Source organism: Indicator indicator, chromosome 28, assembly GCF_027791375.1.
Source record: "Indicator indicator isolate 239-I01 chromosome 28, UM_Iind_1.1, whole genome shotgun sequence".
In the NCBI taxonomy this organism is placed as follows: Eukaryota; Metazoa; Chordata; class Aves; order Piciformes; family Indicatoridae; genus Indicator; species Indicator indicator.
The window spans coordinates 10,772,677-10,794,578 of record NC_072037.1 but is presented as its reverse complement, the minus strand read 5'-3'; the positions used below and the strand labels follow the sequence as shown (position 1 = coordinate 10,794,578).

The 21,902-nt window shown below is 52.0% G+C and overlaps 1 protein-coding gene across 1 annotated transcript in view; it reads left to right on the top strand.

Moving 5' to 3' along the window:
- RXRA (retinoid X receptor alpha) overlaps positions 1 to 21,902 on the top strand; it is a 43,781-nt gene that overhangs the window by 13,549 nt on the left and 8,330 nt on the right. Inside the window, exons 4-7 of the mRNA XM_054393301.1 lie at positions 8,578 to 8,747; positions 13,646 to 13,775; positions 19,617 to 19,749; positions 21,497 to 21,588. Of these exons, the coding sequence (XP_054249276.1) occupies positions 8,578 to 8,747; positions 13,646 to 13,775; positions 19,617 to 19,749; positions 21,497 to 21,588 (525 nt within the window). The remainder of the gene's footprint in view (positions 1 to 8,577; positions 8,748 to 13,645; positions 13,776 to 19,616; positions 19,750 to 21,496; positions 21,589 to 21,902) is intronic.

Genomic DNA, 21,902 nt, shown 5'->3' with positions numbered 1-21,902 from the left:
GGAGGTGGTGGAGTCCCATCCCTGGAGGGGTTCAAGAAACCTGTAGCCATGACACTTGGGGACAGGGTTTGATGGCCATGGTGGGGTTAGGTTGATGGTTGGACTTGATGGTCTTAGAGGTGTTTAGGTTGATGGTTGGACTCAATGATCTTAGAGGTCTTTAGGTCAATGGTTGGCCTCAATGGTTGGCCTCAATAATCTTAGAGGTCTTTTCCAACCCAAACAGTTCTATGACTCTGTGCTGAACACAACAAAATGAAGATCACCATCAGGGATCTTGACTACTGCAGGCATGGCTTGCACCCAGAAGCACAACTCCCTGGGCTTGATCTGTTCCTCATTAAGGTCCAAGGTGTCTGTGCCCCAGCAGCTGGGTGTTTGAGAGATTTCATAGAATCATAGAATCAGTCAGGGTTGGAAGGGACCACAAGGATCATCTAGTTCCAACCCCCCTGCCATTTCACCTCAACATGAGGAGAAACTTCTTTCCAGTGAGGGTGACAGAGCCCTGGAGCAGGCTGCCCAGGGGGGTTGTGGAGTCTCCTTCTCTGGAGACTTTCCAACCCCACCTGGATGCATTCCTGTGCAGACTCCCCTCAGTGATGCTCCTCTGGCAGGGGGCTTGGACCTGATGGGATGGACCTCTGGAGGTCCCTTCCAGCCTCTAATGCACCGTGATGCTCTGAAAGGGAGATAAAGTGGAAACTGCTGTTGGGGTTTGGGAGGCAGAGGGTCTGGGGGATGAAGGCAGCTGGCCTGCAGTGCTGTTACCCGGGGCTCACCCCGGGGTGAAGGGGGGACTGCAGCCGCGGTGGCCTGGCCCTGCAGCACGTCGCTGTCTGGCGTGAGGAGGTCCCAGCCCCGGCAGCGCTGCTGGCAGGCTGGGAGGATCGCAGAGCGAGCAGGAAATTCCAGCAGGAGCCCTTTCTCATGCTCCCAGCGGCCGCCCTTGGCCGGCTCACAGGGAGCAGACGTTGGGAACGCAGCAGCCTGGCCCCGCTCTGGCTCCAGCCTCTCCGGCCCCCAGCGCTGCCTCCGGACGTCAGCGCTTCCAGGCTGGCTCCAGGGGACCTACTCTTCCCTGCAGTGTCCTGTGGTAGGGACAACAGACACAAACTGCAACCCTGGAGGTTCCACCTCAACGTTGCTTAGCCTGCAGAAGAGGAGGCTCAGGGGAGACCTTATTGCTGCCTACAGCTGCCTGAAGGGAGGTTGCAACCAGGTGGGGGTTGGTCTCTTCTCCCAGGCAACCAGTGACAGGAGGAGAGGACACAGTCTCAAGCTGTGCCAGGGGAGGTTTGGGCTGGATGTTAGGAAGAAATTCTTCCCAGAAAGAGAGATTGGCATTGGAATGGGCTGCCCAGGGAGGTAGTGGAGTCACTATCCCTGGAAGGGTTTAAAATAAGGCTGGATGAGGAACTTAGTGCCATGGGTCAGTTGATTAGGGCTGCTGGTTGATTGGGGGTGCTCGTGGATGAGAAGCTCAACATGAGCCACCAGTGTGCACTTGCAGCCCAGAAAGCCAACCACAGCCTGGGCTGCAGCAAGAGAACCTTAGCCAGCAGGGCAAGGGAGGTGATTCTCCTCCTCTACTGCACTCTGGTGAGACCCCACCTGGAGTGCTGCATCCAGTTCTGGAGCCTCTATTACAAGAGGGATATGGACATGCTGGAAGGTGTCCAGAGAAGGGCCACCAGGATGAGCAGAGGGCTGGAGCTGCTCTGCCATGAGGAGAGACTGAGAGAGTTGGGGCTGTTCAGTCTGGAGAAGAGAAGGCTCTGAGGTGACCTTCTTGTGGCCTTCCAGGATCTGAAGGGGGCTCCAAGAAAGCTGGGGAGGGACTTTTTAGGCTATCAGGTAGTGATAGGACTGGGGGGAACAGAGCAAAACTAGAAATGGGGAGATTCAGATTGGATGTCAGGAAGAAATTCTTCCCCATGAGGGTAGTGAGACACTGGCAGAGGTTGCCCAGGGAGGTGGTGGAAGCCTCATCCCTGGAGGTTTTTGCAGCCAGGCTGGATGTGGCTGTGAGCAACCTGCTGTAGTGTGAGGTGTCCCTGCCCATGGCAGGGGGGTTGGAAATGGCTGATCCATGAGGTCCCTTCCAACCCTGACAATTCTATGATTCTGTGACTCAGACCTGCATATGAAGCCTTCAGATGTTGCACCATGAGCAAAGGCAAGGTGTCCAGTGCTGATGTGCACACCAGCAGGGGGTGGATCTGGCATTTTTGCACGTCATCCCTTGCACCTGGGCAGCTGAGGCTCATCTGCAATCCACAGCACAAGACATTTTAGCTCTTCAAGACAAAAGAGGTCACTGAGAACTGGTCTTGACAACCTGGAGCTCCATCCCTCACTGTACCACGGCCCTGGGGAGTTGCAGATGGGCTGGAGGAGCTTAAGATAAAAAAATGGCAGCAAGCAGCCTTGGGCAAGTACAGGCCAAATCAAGCAGAATAACACAAGAGCTTCTTCATCAGGTGCCATGGAAAACACAGGCTCCTGTCCTTGGCTTGGCTGAGACACCACTGAAGGAGGTGGGGCTGCCTCTCAGAGCTCTTTGACTACAACATCTTTCTTTATTTTTTTATATTTCCCTCCTCCTCAAGTGGATTTGCAAGCTTCAAAATGTTTCCCTTCTGTGAAGAAAATCAGAGTAGAAAACCTCTGGGCCACACAACTCTCCCTGAAGGAAAACAGAAGCTCTGGCACAGCCAGCAGCACAGAGGAAGATCATCTCTGCCTGGTGTCACGACAGCTTGGAGCTGCTCTGCCTGGCAGGAGAAGGATTTCTGGGTTGCAGCAAGCAAAAGGCCTGGCTCACCTCCTGCATCAAAGATGATCAAATGCTGTGCCACCCTCAGGACCAAATCAGCATTGGTGGGAACAGCATGGTCCAAAGAGTGGATTTCATCCAACACCTGCAGTCTGAGTGGTGAGGTGGAACAGGACAAGGATCATGGGCTTCTCTTGGTGGTTTGTCCAGATGATCCCATCTGCTGAGGCACTAATTGAGTGTGATAGGAGATAGGAGAGTCATGCTGGCCTTGCAGAGCCCTTGCCAGCCCTTCCTTCCTCCTGCTCTCCAGTTCTTCACCTCCTCATCACCATCTTGTTGCAGTAAGGTCAAAAGCCCCCATCTGAGCTTTGGAAAGGTCCTCATGGGTCATGCTGTCAAGTGCTTTGTTGTCACAGGCACTCTGTAGTTTCATCCTCCTCCCAAGGTCCCCTTGAACAGGAGCTGGATGTCTCCTCACCCATCCATCTGGCAGAAGGGCAGCAGTGCAGAGAAGGGCAGCAGTGATGGGCAAGAGAAGGGAGCCAGCAGCAGAACCAGGCCCCCTGATGTGGAACCATGGAACCAATTGCTCTGCTGTGTCCTTCCATGTGTAAGACAGGAGGGAGAAGCATCTTGTGGCCTCTCTAGGGTTGAGAATGTTTTGGGTTTGTGGTTTTTTTTTTTTTGGAATACACATTGTCTGTGCCCCAAGGGAGGACTTGGGTTGGAGGAGCAGTCCCAGAACCCCTCTGGTTTTGTGTCTTTAGCCCACAAAGAGAAAAATCCAGCAGAGGCAAGCAGACCCCAATGCTCTAATGATCTTTGTTTGTAAATTTTGCTGTATTACAGGGATGGAGCACCATCCATCCCGGCACACAAGACTTCTGGGAAGCCAAGAGGAACAAGGTATTCCCATTTCAATGTTACCAGGCAAGCTGCCATGCAGCTGCCATGTTTGTACTTCTCTCTCTCTTTTTTTTTTTAAGATAAATAATAATAATAATTAAAAAAAAGACACCAAATCCACAAGGAAACCCAGCTCCCAAATCAAATCTCTTTGAAAAAAGGGTTTGGTTTGGTTTTGGTTTTTTTGGTCACCTCCACCATGGCTTATTTGACTGATCCCCAGTGTGAGTGGGGAGTGGCCTCCAGGGACAAGGTCTGAGGTCTTTATCCTAGAATCCACTGGGTTGGAAGGGACCTTTAAAGCTCATCCAGTCCAGCCACCCCTAGAGTCAGCAGGGCCATGCCCACCTAGATCAGCTTACTCAGAGCCCCATCAAGCCTGACTTTGAATGTCTCCAGGGATGGTGCCTCAGTTCCAGTGTTCCACCACCCTCATAGTAAAGAACTTGTTCCTGATGTCCTGTTTCTAGGGAAGCTTTTCCTTCACACAAAGATCCCAGCTGATCTACTCAAATCCTTGCTCCTTCTTTCCTTCCCACTACCCCACCTGCTCTTTTCTCCTGGAAACGAGAACCACAGTCCCCATTTTTTTCTGAAATGGCCATGTGTCCCTCAGCATCTCCACTAAGAAGGACCTTGTCAGGTCCTCAGCAGGTCTGGGCACATCCTGATGGCAGCAAACTATAGACATCTACCACTGGGCTTCTGGCAGTGGAGAGCAGAGACCTGGAGGACTCTGCTAGGAAGCTCTTAGACACTTTTGCCTGCTTGTTGCACCACAGATGTCCTCTCAGCTCTGCTGAGCTTCTGAAGCACAGACTGCAAGTTTGGCTGCATCTGCAGGGAGGTCCAAGTCTTGGAACCCATCAGAGCACAAGAGTCTTGAATGCCAGCTGCAAATCCTTCTGCCACTGGGGACAACTTGGCAGCCCTGGAGCTGTGTCATGCTTCAGGGTGAATCTGAAACTAGGAAAGTGGAAACAACAGTTGTGAAATGAATTCAAGCCCTGGGTCCTGAGGAGTGCCACACCTGGGAGAAGGAGGTGACAGTGAGATGACCATCAGAAGGACATTCATAGGTGCATTGGCAACTGTACCCCAAGGCCAGGCACAGAGCTGTGGCAGGAGCAAACCAGTTCCTCACATGAGGAATGAAGCTGTTCCCACTTCATTCCTGGAGCTGCCCTTAGGGAGAGAAAACAGCAGCCACAACTGAGTCAACATCTAGAGGAGCTCCTGCCTTGCAGGCATCCATGAGAGATGCATCCAACAGCCAAGGCTGAACAGGTGTCCTGCATCCACAGGAGGAACAGGTCAGGTTCATAAACACCTGGTAGCCTGGGTCCTGGGAGCAGGCAGCAGCTGAGCTCCATGTAGTGAGCTTCTCACAGAGGCACACCTTGGTGAAGAGCTGGGCATGAGACAGCTGCTGAGGGGAAAGGGAGGATGATGATGTCTCTGAGTTCTGCACTGGGAAACAGTCACTGCTCCTGTGAAACCAGAGAGCCAGGGACAGGGCATGGATGGATGGATGGATGGAAGGATGGATGGATGGATGGAAGGAAGGATGGATGGCTGGATGGGTGGGTGGGTGGATGGAAGGAAGGATGGATGGATGGAAGGAAGGATGGATGGCTGGATGGGTGGGTGGGTGGATGGATGGATGGATGGAAGGATGGATGGGTGAATGGGTGGAAGGATGGATGGATGGCTGGATGTCATCCAATCTGTGGAGAGGATGGCAGTGATGCCAGGCTTGTCCTGGCTTTGGAGATGGCTGGTCTTGGAAACCTGGGGTGGCAGAGCAGGTAATGTTCTCCTAGTACTGGGGCCAGCTCTGGGCTCCCCAGTTCTAGAAGGACAGAGAACTAATGAAAAGAGTGAAGTGGAGGCTACAGAGATACTGAAGGGCCTGGAATATCTCTGTGAGGAGGAAAGGCTGAGAGCCATGGGGCTGTTCAGCCTGGAGAAGAGAAGACCCATAGGGGATCTGCTCAGTGCTCAGCAAAGGCTGAAGGGTGGGGGGCAAGAGGCCAGGGCCAGACTCTTGTCAGTGGTGGCCAGCAAAAGGACAAGGGGCAATGGGCACAAATTGGAAGCCAGGAGGTTCCAATTAAACATAAGGAAAAACTGCTTTGATGTGAGGGTGCTGGAGCCCTGGAGCAGGCTGCCCAGAGAGGTTGTGGAGTCTCCTTGTGTGGAGAGCTTCCAACCCCCCCTGGGCATTGTGCTCCTGGGCAAGCTGCTGTGAGTGCCCTGCTTGAGCAGGGGGATTGGACTGGATAATCTCCAGAGGTCACTTCCAACCCCCTCCATGCTGGAGTTGTGTGTTTTGTGGACTAACACAGCTTCCTGGAGGAATGGTCCCAGTGGCTGATCTCAGAGCAAGCAGCCACACTTTGCACCTTTATCCTTGACACCTGCTGTGGCTGTGCATCAGGCCCGTGGCATTTGAGTCATTTTCTAAGATTCCCATTTGTTGAGGGTCTGCCTTTCTCTTTGGCTTTTCTCTTATTTGGGAGGTGTTTAATCTCTTCTACTGCTCCCAAAGGAGTTTTGAGGCATCTGTGCTGTTGAAGAAGGGTTGGCATTAAGCAACAATTTTTTGGTTGGGTTTTTTTTTTTCTTTTTAATGATGGAGAAAGCAGGAGCAGGGGTGGGGTGGGGGGGGCAAGGGGAGAGATTTAAGGAGGATTTTTATGTTGGCTTGAAAAAGTGAAGAGGAGATTCCATAGCAGATGGACAAAAGCCACCACACAAAGCTGAGGTGTGACAGCAGCACTTTACCTGGTTCTGGCAGACCAAGCAGAAAAGGTTGAGGTGGTCCTCTGGAGCTTCTCTAGTCTGTGAACTTAAGAGCAGTTTGCAATACCAAACAAACCAAACCCTCCTGCTTTTGGAGCCTGAGCCCTGTGGACATGCAGCAGAAACTGAAGCTGCAGCAGGAGGGGAGGCTAGGTGGTGGAAACCAGCCCCAGGTGGTTGGTGTGCTGGGGTGGAGCTTGGGTGAATGGGATCAGTGTCCACACAGGAGTCATTTAGCATGGGGCTTAATTTCCTGGGGGTTTAAGAAGGAAGTTTTCTGTTCTAGGTTTTGTTTTCACCCTTGGCATAGAGCTGGTCCCACTGATTGCCTAAAAAAGGCTTCTTGTGTTACAGCCAGCTCTGGTTTCCCCCCAGCAGGACCTGTGCTCCTCTTAACAGCACACAACCAGCTTCATGTCCAGGTGAGGCTTTGGAGTGATGGCCAATAAATCTCAGGGCTTTCACCTTACTGAGTGCCTCACTTGGTCCTCAGCAGAGAGCTGGAGGTGTTCAGGAGTTGTCTTTCATGAGCAGTGATGGAAACTTACTGAGAGTGAGAGGAGACCTGAGAGGGAGTGACTGAGAGGAGACCTCATCACCTTCTACAACTACCTCAAAGGAGGTTGGAGGCAAGTGAGGGTCAGTCTCTTCTCAAGTGCAGCAAGTGGCAGGACAAGAAGGGCAACAAAGCAGGTGAAGGGTCTGGAGAACAGAGCTGGTGAGGAGCAGCTGAGGGAGCTGGGGTTGTTAGTCTGAAGAAGAGGCTGAGGAGAGACCTCCTGAAAGGAGGATGGAGTGAGGTTGGGATTGGTCTTTTCTCCCTAGTCTCAGGTGCTAGGAGAGGAAATGGCCTGAAATTGTGCCAGGGGAGGACTAGGTTGGAGATGAGGAAAAATTTCTTGGCTGCAAGAGTGGTCAGGGATTGGAACAGGCTGCCCAGGGAGGTGGTGGAGTTCCCATCCCTGGAGGTGGTCAAGAAACCTGTGGCCATGGCACTTGGGGCCATGCTTTAGTGGTGGTGGCTTAGCAGTAGTGGTGGAATTGTGAGTGGTTGGGCTTGATGATCTCAAAAGTCTCTTCCAATCTCAACATTTCCACTCTGGTTCTCTGGTTCTAACTGTGTTGCTTGGGCTGTTCTCAACCAGCCTGGGCTGAAACAATCCTGTGGGAAGCAGTGGTGTGTGGAAAAGTTTGTGATTTTAGGGTATGGCTGAGAAAGTCAGGGGTGTAACTGTCTGCACAAAGCTGCTTTCCAGGTGTGGGGGAAATCTGGTGCTGGTTTCAAAGGAGGATCATTCATACCAATATTAGCATCTAATAGGTGTTTTTCATCTCAGACATGAACTCATCAGCATGTGACATGCTCCTGGCTAGGTTCCTCCTGCCACACAGGCTTTGGGACAGGTCTCTCCTGTCTGTTTAGAAGCTGCCCAGAGACAAAGACAAGGATGGTGGTTTGCATAGAGTGTCTGCAGGCACATCCCTGCCCCAGCTCCTGTCCCACGGTACCACCGTCCTGCCCTGCAGCCTCCCAGCAGCCATCAGCATCACTGCTGGAGCAGGGAAGCAGATGCCCAGATGACCTCCATGGAAATTCAGCATTAAAGAGCCCCAGAAGATGGTTGAACTTTGGACTTAATGCTTTGAAGTGGCCAGGTTCTCTTTGTGCTGTCCCTTCACCCATCCATTTCCTTCTCCCCTGGTGTTGCCTCCTTTGCTTTTCATCGTTTGTCTTTAACCTTTCGGTTTCCAGGACCAAAGGGGAATTTCCCAAGAGAGGTCAGGTCTGAGTGGGAGCCTCCTTTGCCCTGCTCCCACAGGAGCACACATGGAGCAGCTCTCCCAGGCCAGGGCTTCTCAGTGGCTTCCCCAAACCTTCTTGGACTATCCAAGCTCAAGACCCCCTGACCATAGCGGTGGAAGGGTCAGGTTGGAGGAGAGACATCAGATGTGATCCTACAGGTCTGAGGATGCTTTAAGGCTTTCATGACTCCCTTCCATGGAGCAGCAGTGTCCCAGCTCAGCCTGTAACACCGTGGCCAGGAGCCCTGGAGTCACACTGTCCCTTCTCTGTCCACTTCCAGCTGTCCAAGAGGAGAGGCAGAGGGGGAAGGACCGCAACGAGAACGAGGTGGAGTCAACAAGCAGTGCCAACGAGGACATGCCTGTGGAGAAGATCTTGGAAGCTGAACTTGCAGTGGAGCCAAAGACAGAGACATACATTGAAGCAAACATGGGCTTGACTCCAAGCTCGGTAAGGGACCTCTGCCCCTTGGCCCCAACCCTCTCCTGGGCACCTGGGACAGAAGGGATGGTTCTGGGGACATCAGGGCTTGACCTGGCATGAATACAGCACTGAGCCTGGGACAGAGAGGGGTTCCTCTAGTGTGAGGTGTCCCTGCCCATGGCAGGGGGGTTGGAACTAGATGATCCTTGAGGTTCCTTCCAACCCTAACAGTTCTATGATTCTATGATTCATAGAATCCTGGAGTGGGCTGGGCTGGAAGGGACCTCCAAAGGTGATCTAGTCCAGCCTGCTCTGCAACTGTCTTATGGGAAAAGAGTAGAGCTCAGAAGTGCAACTTGTGCTGTAGCTGCCATGTGTTTTTACACATGTTTTTACACTAGAGCAGGGCAGGTTTAGGTTGGACATTAGGAAGAAGTTCTTTACTGTGAGGGTAGTGAGACACTGGAACAGGTTGTCCAGAGAAGTTGTGGACACCTTATCCCTGGAAGTGTTTAAGACCAGGCTGGATGAGGCTTTGAGCAACCTGGGCTAGTGGGAGGTGTCCCTGCCCATGGGGTTGGAACTAGATGGTCTTGAAGGTGCCTTCCAACTCAAGCCATGCTGTGATTCTGTATAAGCAAAACTCTCTGCCCTTGCTCCAGCACCAGCACTGCTGCTTTGCTGACTCACAGCCGCAGGGAAGGAGCAGATAGTGTGAGGTGGAATTAGAAAGGCTCCCAGAGATTTGCTTGCAGTTAACAGAAGATACCCTGCTCTGAAGAGCTCAGAGTCCAATCAAGCCAGTAAACAGACTGTGTGGCTGAAGTGCAGAGAGATAAGAGCTGTAAAACGTGGGTGTGACTTTTCAGAGGCAGAATGATGCAGCTGCTTGGCTCTGGCTCCAGGAAGAGAACACCTGGAGGAGTTTGCTGAGAAGTTTGCTTTCAAGTTCCTTTCCCATTTAAAGCTTGAGTTATGAGGGTGGTGAGAAACTGGCCCAGGTTGCCCTGAGAGTGGTAGGTGTCCCATTCACAGATTGCATTGGGTTGAAGGGACCCTTGAAGGTCATCTTGTCCAACCCTCCTGCAGTCAGCAGGGAACTCTCCAGCTAGATCAGGCTGCCCAGGGCCACATCAAGTCTGATCCTGAATGTCTCCAGGGACAGGGCCTCAACCACATCCCTGGGCTACCTGCTGCAGTATTTCACCACCTCATTGTAAACAACTTCCTCCTACGGTCCAACCTAAGTCTAGCTCAGTTTCAAACCGTGGCCCCTCATCCTGAAACCATCCCAGGCCAGGTTGTTTGTGGTATAGTTGAAGATGTCCCTGATTTAGGAGTGGGGTCCACAACATCCCTGGGCAACCTGTTCCAGTGTCTCAGCACCATGACTGTAAAGAATGTCCCTGCAAGTACTGCAGCTCTCCAGCAGCGTTTGGTGCAGGGACACAAACGAAGGGACCCCACAGAGCAGGCTAATAGGAAGCAGCTTGGTTTGTACCTGGTGTCTATTAGGGACTGCATTTGTCTGCCCTTCCATCACAGGGCTCTCTGGGGAGGGCTGGGAGGAGGGCAGCTCCTCTGTCTTCCCTCTCCTCATCCGGTGGCCTCGTCAGGGTGAGCTGCTGATCTCATACATCTGCTAAACCTGCTACAAATGTCACCTCATCCACAGGAGCTGCTTGACAATAATGGGGCATTTCAACAAGCCTCCTGCTTCTATTTAGATGCAGCACACATCCCTGTGCACAGTAATGCACGCTGAATTATGCAGGAACCAGCTTTCAATTTGCTCCAAGAGGCTGAGGAGATGCAGTGCCAGACGAAGCCATTTATTTCAGCTCGCTCTCTGGGGTTTGTTTCCCACTCAGCACAATGCTGGCTGCAGCTCCCCTCAAGTATTTTTAATCCTGAATCAGACGTCAGAGCCTCTCCCATCCCCTTGCTCACCACAGAATCACACAGTCCCAGCATGGTGAGGGTTGGAAGGGAGCTCTGGGGATCATCCAAGTCCAAAGCAGGATCACCTAGGGCAGGCCACACATGAACGTGTCCAGGTGGGTTTTGAAAGTCTCCAAAGGAGACTCCACAACTTCTCCTTGGCAGTGCTTGGGCAGTAAGATCATAGAATCATAGAATTGTTAGGGTTGGAAGGGAGCTCAAGGCTCAGCCAGTTCTAACCCCCTGCCATGGGCAGGGACACCTCACACCACAGCAGGTTGCTCACAGCCACCTCCAGCCTGGCTGCAAAAAACTCCAGGGATGAGGCTTCCACCACCTCCCTGGGCAACCTGTTCCAGTGTCTCCCCACCCTCATGGGTAAAAATTTCTTGCTAACATCCAATTTGAATCTCCCCATTTCTGTTTTGGGGGGCAGGAGGACGAGTTTGCCTCTGCCCAGGTGTGACGCTGAGCTCCAGCAGTGTAAGCACCACCTTGGATGGGCTCCTGGCCACTGAAAGGCAAAGCCTGTAACTGAGAGCTCTTATCCCTGTTAGCTCTTAATTGGCCTTTGAGCTGCTGGTTTCAAGTCACCGTTTTCTGGAAGATGTCTCCATGCTCTGGTTTTCCAGAAGGATCAGGTGCCTGTGTGTCCTTTCATCCTGTCACACTCCGGCACCGTGCCCTTGCTATTTACTGCAGGAGGGGATTTGCTTACCCCTGCACGGGGAGGGTTACTAGAAGCACTTTGCAGACCCCCCCTGGAAACAGACAGGGTTCCTTCAGCTGCAGGCATGATACTTTCAGCTGCCTCTCAAGCTCCCTTGATTAACTTCTGCCAGGAAGCACCGTGGTGGTTCCAGGAACTGCCATCTGAGGTGTAATTAAAAGCTGAGATCCTCGCTGGGGCTTTGTCTGAAGGCTGGGGACAGCTTGTGCTGCCTGCAGAGCAACACTGATCCAGCTGGGCTAGGGGACCTGGAGCAGGGCTTGCTGCATGAGGATAAGATCATAGGATCACAGGATGGCTCAGGTTGGAAGGGATCTAATGGTCATCCACTCCAACCTCCCTGCCATGGGCAGGGATTCCTCTCAGCTGGACTCAGCTGCTCAAGGCTTCATCCAACATGGCCTTGAACACCTCCAGGGAGGAGGCAGCCACAACCTCCTTGAACAACCTGTTCCAGAGTCTCAGCACTCTCATACTGAAGAACTCCTTCCTCAGCTCCAGTCTAACCCTGCTCTGCTTCAGCTTCAAACCATTCCCCCTTGGCCTGTCTCTAGACTTATGAAACATCCCTCTCCAATGGATGGTGACAACCTGCCCAGAAGCCACCCCTGATAAAAACTTTGTCAAAACCACCTAACTTTCCCCAGCTCCCCCTTTCATGGGGCTGTGCAGGCACTTGTTGCTTCCTGGGTCAGATTCTGCTGGAGCGTAAATTGTGTCCCACTCTATCCCCATCCTGCTTTACAGGAGCTGGGACACCAGGTTATCCACCTGACTGCTCCAGCTTGCTGACCAAACTGGGATGATTTGAAGTTGGTGATGTATCTACAGCCTGAGTTACACTGGTTCCTTCTCCCCCTTCCTGCAGAGACCTCTGAATGCTGATGTTCCCTGCTTTCCAGTAAACACTTCACCCTGCAGAGCTCCTCCTCACACCCTGATTAGCTTTTTCCTGTTGTCCAGAGGAAATCCTGTCTTATCTTCCTCTCTTGGAGAAAAGCCTGGTCCCTGCTCACATCTCCTTCCCCTGGGGAGACCCCCAGCTCCCTTGGGGTGAGACCTTCCTGTCCTTGCACCCTTTGAGGAGCTGCTGGGGTCGGGCAGAGCAAGGAAGGACAATCCCCAGAACGATGCTGCCTGCTCCTCAGCAGCACTGCTGAACATGAGCCCCCTCCCATCCATCTCTGCAGGCAACAGGTGAAAATACTCTGAAGGCCCCTGAGCTTGCCAGATGCTGGTTATTTTAAGCCTGGAGAACAGGAGACATTGATCACTGAGGCACAGAGTTTGTGTTTGCTGCCAGGGCACAGGGGAGGGGACTAGAAAGGGGCTGGGGCATGGCTGTGAGGGAGGTAGCAGCATGGTCCTCACCAGCCCAGCCTGGGAGAGAGGTCTGCAGCCAGCTTGTGGGGAGGAATGGCCTTGTCCTGCTGAAACTAAGCCTTGCAGGAGGAGGAGGAGGTCAGGCTGGTGTTGGTGTCTGCCCTGCTTCTGAATTCACACTTCTCCCTGCAATCCAGGGGTGAGGTAAATGCTCCTCCTCCCATTTGGAAACTGCTCTTTTAAGGACATGGAAGAAAGAGAATCGTGCAGTCGAAGCTGCTAGAGATCAGCAGGGATTATGGGGGGATATGTGGAGGGGCTCACAGATCCCTGTCCAGAGAGGTAAACCCTCTCCAAGAGGTAAATCCACTCCACACACTAGGACTAGCAAGGTCTGTCTTTGTCAGGGTTAGACAGGCTCTTCCAGTTCCTAATCACAAGCCCACTTGAGCTGTTAGCAGTTCCTTTAAACAGGGATTTGGTGTGTTTAGGCTGACTGTCCTCCTTGAGAGCAGATGGTTTTTGTTACTGGATAATATTTCAAAGGAAAGGGGTTTTTCCTCTCTTTTTTTTTTTTTTCCCCTTCTCATGCCCCCTCTGGTGCTGGTTGCTCGAGCTGGGAGATGCTGGCACGGGGACTGTGTGTGCAGCATGGGTCTGCAGGAGCTTGGCCATCCCTGGGCTGCTTCATCAGTCAGGGTGATGGATTTTGGGTCACAGCACTCCTGGGACCTGTTTTGAAAGCTGGTTAAAAAGCATTTAAACTCTATGGTGGAGAATCCAAGCCACCTTCTTTCCCTGTGACTGGTAATGGCCATTTCTGAGCTCCTTCCCTGCAGCAGGGAGGCAACAAACTCCTTCAGCTGCTCCTCCAGCCTCTCCTTCCTTCTCTACCTTCTCTGAGCCTTTTGATCTCTGTTTTTCTTTGCAGCCCAATGACCCAGTGACAAACATCTGCCAGGCAGCAGACAAACAGCTCTTCACCCTGGTGGAGTGGGCCAAGAGGATCCCTCATTTCTCTGAGCTGCCCCTGGATGACCAGGTCATCTTGCTCAGAGCAGGTGAGTGAGGACCAACCCCACGTGGGCTCCATCACTGTGCCATGGGAGTGCTCCATCTCACCACTGACAGGTACTCCACTTAGATTTAGGTCCCAGCAGCTTGAAAGCTGTTAACTGATTCTGAGTAACAGCCTCTGATAATTCAGTTGCTAAAGAGAGTTTAAAAAGCCCCAGGGGAGGTGTTGCTAAATGAGATCCAAAATGTTGCACCAGCTGCCAATCAGCTGAGAAGAACAAAAATACAATAAACCAAAATAAATGGCCCAGCCTTCATCTCTGATGAGTGAGGTGCTCAGGGATGTGTGCTGGGTGTTTGAAACCAAAGGAGCTCCACACTCTCTTCATCTCCCAGGCTGAGGCTGGAAAGACAAATGGGCTTGGGGGTCTCCATGAAATTTCATCACACTAGGAACGTTTGATCATAATTAAAACCAGAAAGGGGAGAGAAATACATTGCCCTCCCTCTCCCACCCACCAAGATGAAAATAAAATTTCTCTGGGCTTATTTGAAATTTCCTTGTGTGGCAGGAGGTCTGCAGGAGCAGATGCTTTGGGAAGTGGAAAAGCAGTTAGCTGTGAAAAGGATCTTCTTCCACCGAGTAAATTCAAGCCCCTGCTGCTGGCAGGTTGTGCACAGGGGCCAGGGAAGGCAAGAAATCAAGAGCAGGCTCAATAAAGGCATAGAATCATAGACTCACAGAATCATTTTGGTTGGAAAAGACCTTTAAGGTCATCAAATGCTACCAAGTTTGGTCCCTCAGCATCACATCTCTGCATGAAGCTCTTTGCATAGCTCCAGTCACCAGCTCAGTGCTTAAGAAGGTTTTGGCAGAGTTTTGCTCCCTTGAGCAGAGGGGGGACAGGTGGAAGTGGCTTCCCATGAAAGACAGACTGGGAGGAGAATTCACTAGCTGGTGGTGGCACCCAGCTCTCTGCTTGGCACCAACCTTGACTCCTTAAAGCAGTTAAGGGAATTCCAAAGGGAAATGATGCAGAAGTCTGGTGCAGAGTGGAAGGTGCAGCCTGAGAGCAGGGTGAGCTCCCTGGAGAAAAACATTCTGGCACCCACACCTGAGCAAGCCAGGGACTCTGAAGTCTCTGCTAGTTTCAAAAGCTCTTTTTTTTTTTTCTGCCCAAAATACCCTTTTGTAATGAATTCAAGAGTGGAAAACCCTGCAGGGTGTGTGCTCCTCCCTCTGCTCTCTTCTGACCTCAGGTTAAAGGCCTCTGTAGACAAGACAATGCTGATCCACCTTGGTGGCAGCAGTCCTGGCTTCTTGCTGTAGAGAGCATGAAGTTGGGCAGGAAGGTTGCTTCAAGAACCAAGTGCAAGGAATTCATGACAACACAGAACATAGGAACTGCCAGAACTCTTGCAGTCCAAGGTCTGCCTAGGGTTGCTTCAGGAGAAGGTGTAGGAGAAGGTTGGTTGAGGGTAGGAGGATGATGGAGTTGGTGTTTCCCCCTTCCCCCCACCCCCACAGCTGTCCTGCTGTTTAGTATCAACCTCTGCAACCATCTGCCTTGGTCCTACCCACAAACACCCAGCTCCTCTTGCAACCAATTCATGACCTCAGTGCTCAATGGGGGGACTAAATCTCACCTTTTACTGCTTTTCCTCTCTTATGTCACTGAAAGGAGGTTTTTTTTATAGTCAACATTGCACCTGGTGGCTACAGAATGGAGAATGGGAGAGGTTTATTCTTGCTGCAGACTTGGCCAAGTCCTATGCCCTCTTTGGATGGCTCCTGCTAACCCTTTGGTGAAGGTTCTCCTCTGGGTATGAGCATTGCCAGTGGTGGTTCAGGGCCCTCTCCTGGAAAACACAAAAAGGGTCTCTGGAGCTTCTTGGGAGCATGGATGAGCAGGGGAAGCATCTCTATAGAAATCTTTGAGGGCTTTCTGCAGGTGTCATAAGAAAGAACTGGATTTGGACAAAAAATCTGCCTTTTAGTGAAGTGGAAACAAAAGCCACAGCAACAGTTCAGGGTTTGCTTTTCTCTTTTAGAAGAAGGCTGATGAAAACTGAACTGGGAGCTTTTCTGACCTGATGTTCTCTCCTTTGTGCTTGTTCTTGTTGTGACCAGCTCCAAGTGGTTCCAGTGGGCTCCCTGCTCCAAGCCATCTCCACTGGGGCCTCAGATAACCTCCCCCAAGTCTTTTAAGCAGTGGCTTTATCTATTATTGAGTGGGGAGAGTGGCCTGCTGAGAACAGCTGCCCATGAAATATTGAAGTATTAAAATTTAGCTACGAGCATCAGTCAGGTTCAGTCATGCATCCTTGGAGGCAGAATTAAGTGGAGCACACAGCTTTGGAGGAGCAGGGCTGGGTAGGCTGGCAGCAGCTTGTCTCTAACCCTGAACCATTTAAAAATCTTCCTTCTCTGAGATTTTTTTGGAAGAGAAGGAAACCCAACATCTTTGTCCTGGGTTTTCTTGTTTCCAAGCTTTCTCTGGCTGAGACAGGACCAATCTGATGTTTTCTCAGGATCACAGAATGACAGAATGGTGTGGGGGGTTGGAAGGGACCTCTGGAGGTCATCCAGTCCACCCCCCTGCTCAAGCAGGGCACCCACAGCAACTTGGCCAGGAGCACAATGGCCAGGGGGGGTTGGAAGCTATGCAGAGAAGCAGACTCCACAACCTCTCTGAGCAGCCTGCTGCAGGCCTCCAGCACCCTCACACCAAACAAGTTCTTCCTTAAGGTCAAATGAAACCTCCTGGCTTCCAGTTTGTGCCCCTTGCCCCTTGTCCTGTCCCTGGGCACCACTGAGCAGAGTCTGGCCCCAGCCTCTTGCCCCCAACCCTTTATCTCTTGCTGAGCATTGCTCAGCTCCCCTCTGGGGCTGCTCTTCTGCAGGCTCTCAGCCCCAGGGCTCTCAGCCTTTGCTCCTCACAGAGATGCTCCAGGCCCCTCACCATCTTTGTAGCCTCTGATAGACTCTTTCCAGCAGTTCCCTGACTCTCGTGAACTGGGGAGCCCACAACTGGACCCAGTACTCCAGATGAGGACTCATTAGGGCAGAATAGAGGGGCTGGAGAACCTCCCTCAACCCTCAGTATCTCTGCAAAGGGTGCTGAGCACCACATCCCTGCAGCTGCAGTTCCTTCTAGAGGCCTGGGGGGCAAAGGTGGTAGTGAGAGGCATTAACATGATAGTCACTGCTGCCAGGTGCCTTCCCTACCCCAAAGCATCCTCACAGCCTGCAGCCACTGTGTTTGAGGAGGGTGTCCCAAGAGGCAAAGAAATCTGCTCTGCTTCTCCAGAGCTTGGGTTGAAGTGCAAAAACTCTTTGGGTAGACTTCTTTGATCTCCAGCTCAGATTTCCTGCTTCTGGTCATTGCTAATTTTTCCTGCTTGCCTCTTTATCTCATCAGCTCTTTGGGGATGCTCTGGTGAAGGCAGCAGGTGGAAACAGGTTCCCCATATCAGCCAAAACATCCCGTGGGAGTTGTTCAGCTGAAGGATGCTGATCAATCCTGCACTCCTTAGCTGGAGTAAGCCCAGCAGAGATGTTGGTAGCATCTGGGAACCTCACCACTTTATTGTGTGCGTGGCAAGCTGGATAGGGCCCCTCTGGGGCTGTGCAGAGTCATGGGTCTTGGGTGCCAGCTGAGAGTCAGAGCAGAGCTGTGAAAGCCATGGAGGGACATTGGGAACCAGCTCTGGGTTTGTGCAGGTTGGAGCTGCATGGAGAGGTTGTGTGTTGAGCTGCTGTGGGTCTGTGTGTGGCAGCTGGCAGGAGGCACCAACTGCACCTTTCTGTGGGTCTGGCTCTTGAGTGGTCCTCTACAAGCACAGAGCACAGTTGCTGCAGGCTCCTGGTGCAGTTCCATCTCTTCTCCTCCATCCTCCTTGCGTTTCAGAGTGTTGCAATCCCTCTGCAAGTGCCAGGTCTCGCCCAGTAAATAGCCAAATAAATGTTCCTGGGAGTGGGGTGGAAACATCCTGTGGCCACTTAGGAAAGAGTGAACTTTATTCCTTGTCAACATTTCTGGTGGCACAACCCATCCCTGCAAGAGCAGGTAAATACAGCACACGTGGACCTTGGATTTCTTCCAGTCAGGGAGCAAAAGACAAGCTTGTCTGGCAGGAGAGGGGGTGAAGGATGTTCTTGGTGGTGGTGGTGGTTGTTGTGTTGCTTTTCTCAGCCTGGGAAAAAGAAAACAGCATCAAATGTCCTGATGGTTCTGCACCTGGCCAAGCAGCCCTGTGTTCTGAAGACCAGAACCTTGGCAAGCTGGGTGAATCAGCCACATGATGGATGTTGTTGCAGGAGACCCCTCTTGTCTTGCTGAAAATGTTGCTCCTGGTTGAATGCCACCAAAATGTTCAGCTTTCAAATTTCCCAGCAGTTCTTCTTCTTATGGCTTTGGGCATGAGGGCAACAAAGCTGCTGAGGGGGCTGGAGAACAGGGCTGGAGAGGAGCAGCTGAGGGACTGAAGTCTGGAGAAGAGGAGGCTGAAGGGAGACCTCATTGCTCTGTACAACTACGTGAAAGGAGGATGGAGTGAGGTGGGGTTGGTCTCTTCTCCCTAGTATCAGGTGATAGAAGGAGAGGAAATGGCCTCAAGCTGTACCAGGGGAGGGTTAGGTTGGAGTTGAGGGAGAATTTCTTGGCTGCAAGAGTGGGCAGGGATTGGAACAAGCAGCCCAGGGAGGTAGTGGAGTCCCCATCCCTGGAGGTGTTCATGAAACCTGTGGCCATGGCACTTGGGGCCAGGGTTTAGTGGTCATGGAGGTGTTGGGTTGGACTCCATGATCTTAGAGGTCTTTTTCAGCCTTAATGATTCTATGATTATCCAACTCTACCAGGACCACTACTAAGCCATATCCTTGAGCACCACCAGAAGCAACAATCTGCAAGCAGGAGTTCCCATGCTCCCAGGTTACACAGAATAATGGTGAATGAACTTTTGTGCCTCGTTGTGGCCTGAGCCCAACTAGCTGATAGAAAGCGGTAATAGGTTTTTAATTGCTTGGAGGCAGGGAGTGGGAGGTCAGAGGGGGAATGTGGAGCTCCACACCCACTAGGAGGTTCATGGTGAGAGAAGCAGGACAGAGAGATCAGTCATCATTGAATGGCTTAGGTTGGAAGGGACCTCAGAGCTCATCTACTCCAACCTCCCCACCATGGGCAGGGACACCTCTCAACCAGAGTTGGCTGCTCAAGGCCTCATCTAACCTAGCCTTCAGCAGCCCAGGGAGATGTTTGCTCTGGTGCCTGCCAGGTGTATGGAGGAAACTGTTTCCCTTATTAATGTTATATTGGTAGTACATTTGTTCTTTACCATTTCTTTTGCCTTCCCTGACACCCAAGGAAGGTTTGGTTCCCTGCTCCCTTCCCTGACACCCAAGGAAAGGTTGACTCCCTGCTCCCTTCCCTGACACCCATGGAAGGGTTTGCTCCCTGCTCCCTTCCCTGACACCCAAGGAAAGGTTGGCTCCCTGCTCCCTGCCCTGACACCCATGGAAGGGTTGGCTCCCTGCTCCCTTCCCTGACACCCAAGGAAAGGTTGACTCCCTGCTCCCTTCCCTGACACCCATGGAAGGGTTGGCTCCCTGCTCCCTGCCCTGACACCCATAGAAGGGTTGGCTCCCTGCTCCCTTCCCTGACACCCATGGAAGGGTTGGCTCCCTGCTCCCTTCCCTGACACCCATGGAAGGGTTAGCCCCTTGCTCCCTTCCCACATCCAGCCACACTACTCAAGCACAGGTGGCTCTCGAGTGGCTTCCTCCTCTCTTTTTTAGCACCAGGGAGGTGACTCTGCTGATTCCCAAGCCTGCCTGAGCGTTCCATGGCTCTAACCTGCAACCTTGGTTGTTTTCTCCTCTCCAGGGTGGAACGAGCTCCTAATTGCCTCCTTCTCCCACCGCTCCATAGCCGTGAAAGATGGAATCCTCTTGGCCACCGGGCTCCACGTGCACCGGAACAGTGCCCACAGTGCTGGCGTCGGCGCCATCTTCGACAGGTGGGCAGGGGGAGGCTGCCTGGGTGGGTGGGTGGGAAGGGATGGGAAGGGATGGGTGGATGGATGGATGATAGATTAGTGGGTGAGTAGATGGATGATGGATGGATGATGGCTGAGTGGATGGATGGATGCATGGATGAGTAGATGGATGGATGGGGGATGGATTAGTGGATGAGTAGGTGGATGGTGGATGGATGATGGATAGTGGATGGATGATGGATGAATGGGTGATGGGTGGTGGATGGATGGATGGATGGATGGATGGATGGATGGATGAATGATGGGTGGTGTATGGATGGTGGTGGATGAGTAGATGGATGGATGGATGAATGGATGGATGGGTGATGGAGTAGTGGATGAGTAGATGGATGGTGGATGGATGATAGATGGATGATGGGTGGATGAATGGTGGATGGATGATGGGTGGTGGATGGATGGATGGAGGGATGGATGGATGAATGATGGGTGGTGGATGGATGGTGGTGGATGAGTAGATGGATGGATGGATGATGGATGGATGTTTGGTGGATGGATGGACAGATAGGTGGATGGATGATGGATGGATGGATGATAGATGGGTGGATGGATGGATGGGTGGATGGATGGATGATAGATGGATGGATGGACAGATGGATGGATGGATCATTGGATGAATGGATGGGAACACATCTCAAGCCACCTTGCCTAGACATCCCCATCTCCTGTCTCTACACTGATCTCTCTCCTATTCCCCACAATGCCCCCTAGTTGAGGTGTTGGATGGAGGAGCCTGGGCTGAGATGTGTCCATCACACCACCTGCATGGAAACATCCTGGCCCTTACTGCAGGACAATAATTCCCTCCTCTTAAACCTGCAGAAACCAAGAGCCCAAAATAACCAGGGAAAGGGCAAATCAAAGCCTCTTTTCATGGGGTCCAGATGCCTTCTGAAGTTACGAGGAGGCTGCTCCTTTGTTTCTTTTCATCTCTAATTGGACCGAGCTGTGATTTTATTTGCACAATGAAAAAGCACCAAAAATACCCAGCAGGGTCCACATGAGGATCCTGAGGGCTCTTTAATCTCCTGCTTTGGGAAAGGGGTTTTAAAAGCAGACATCCAGGGGCTTTTGACCCACAGTGTGGCTCCAGGCGCCGCTTAAATCTCTCCTTGCTCTCCCCCAGACTCGGCTCGAGATGGCTTTAGCTGAAACCAAATCACCTTTGGAGTTTGTTTGTTTGTTTCTTTGCTTGGAGAAGCAAATTGTTCTTTGGAGCTGGGTGACATCATTTGTTCCCTATGAGGTCATAAGTGCAGGATCTAAGGGGGACAGAAATGGAGCAATCAGTGGAAAAATATTTCAAGAGCAACACCTGCAGTAAGAGCAAAGGGAGTCATAAAAATTACCAGCAGAGGAAATTGCTTTTAGATACCTATTGGGTTGTGAGGGTTTTTTTTTTTATATATAGTATTCTTTATTTTTAGGCAGCTTTCTCAGGTGCCAAAAGCCTCTTGGTGAACACACAAAGCCAATTTTTTCTGCTCCCTGTTGTACCTCACAGGAACTATTGATGTTCCTAATGAGCTATTTTTGAGGCAGGAGGAAAAATGAGGACATATCCTCAAGCTGGGCTGAGCAAAGCAGTGTCCCATGACTTCCATCATCCCTGCACTGGAGCTCACACTGGGCCTCACACCTGGGTGGGGGGTTTTGGGGGGGGTTTCCCCCTTCAGCCTGCTGATGCCTGTGATTTCTGTGTCCTTTGCAGAGTACTGACAGAACTCGTGTCAAAAATGCGAGACATGCAGATGGACAAGACAGAGCTCGGCTGCCTGCGAGCCATTGTCCTCTTCAACCCTGGTACATGCTCTTGACCTCCTCTCCAGCCCTCTCTTGCCTGATGTTGTGTCCTTTTAGCTCCTTTGCTTGCCTAGAAAAGCTCCCTTGCAGACAACCAGAGGCACCCAACCCCTGAGGACAGGGCAAGAAGGAAGGGAGGCAAGAATGAAAGTCAGATTAGGTGCTGCTCACTGCATCTGCCACCTCACAGCATGTCCTTTGCAGGTCAAAGATGGAGCTGGGTCTGTGCCCAGGGTTGCTCTCCAAGCCTCCCTTTCCAGGGGCTGTTTTCCCCTCTGCAAAGTTTCATTCTCCAAGCAAGGCCCAGCCTTTGC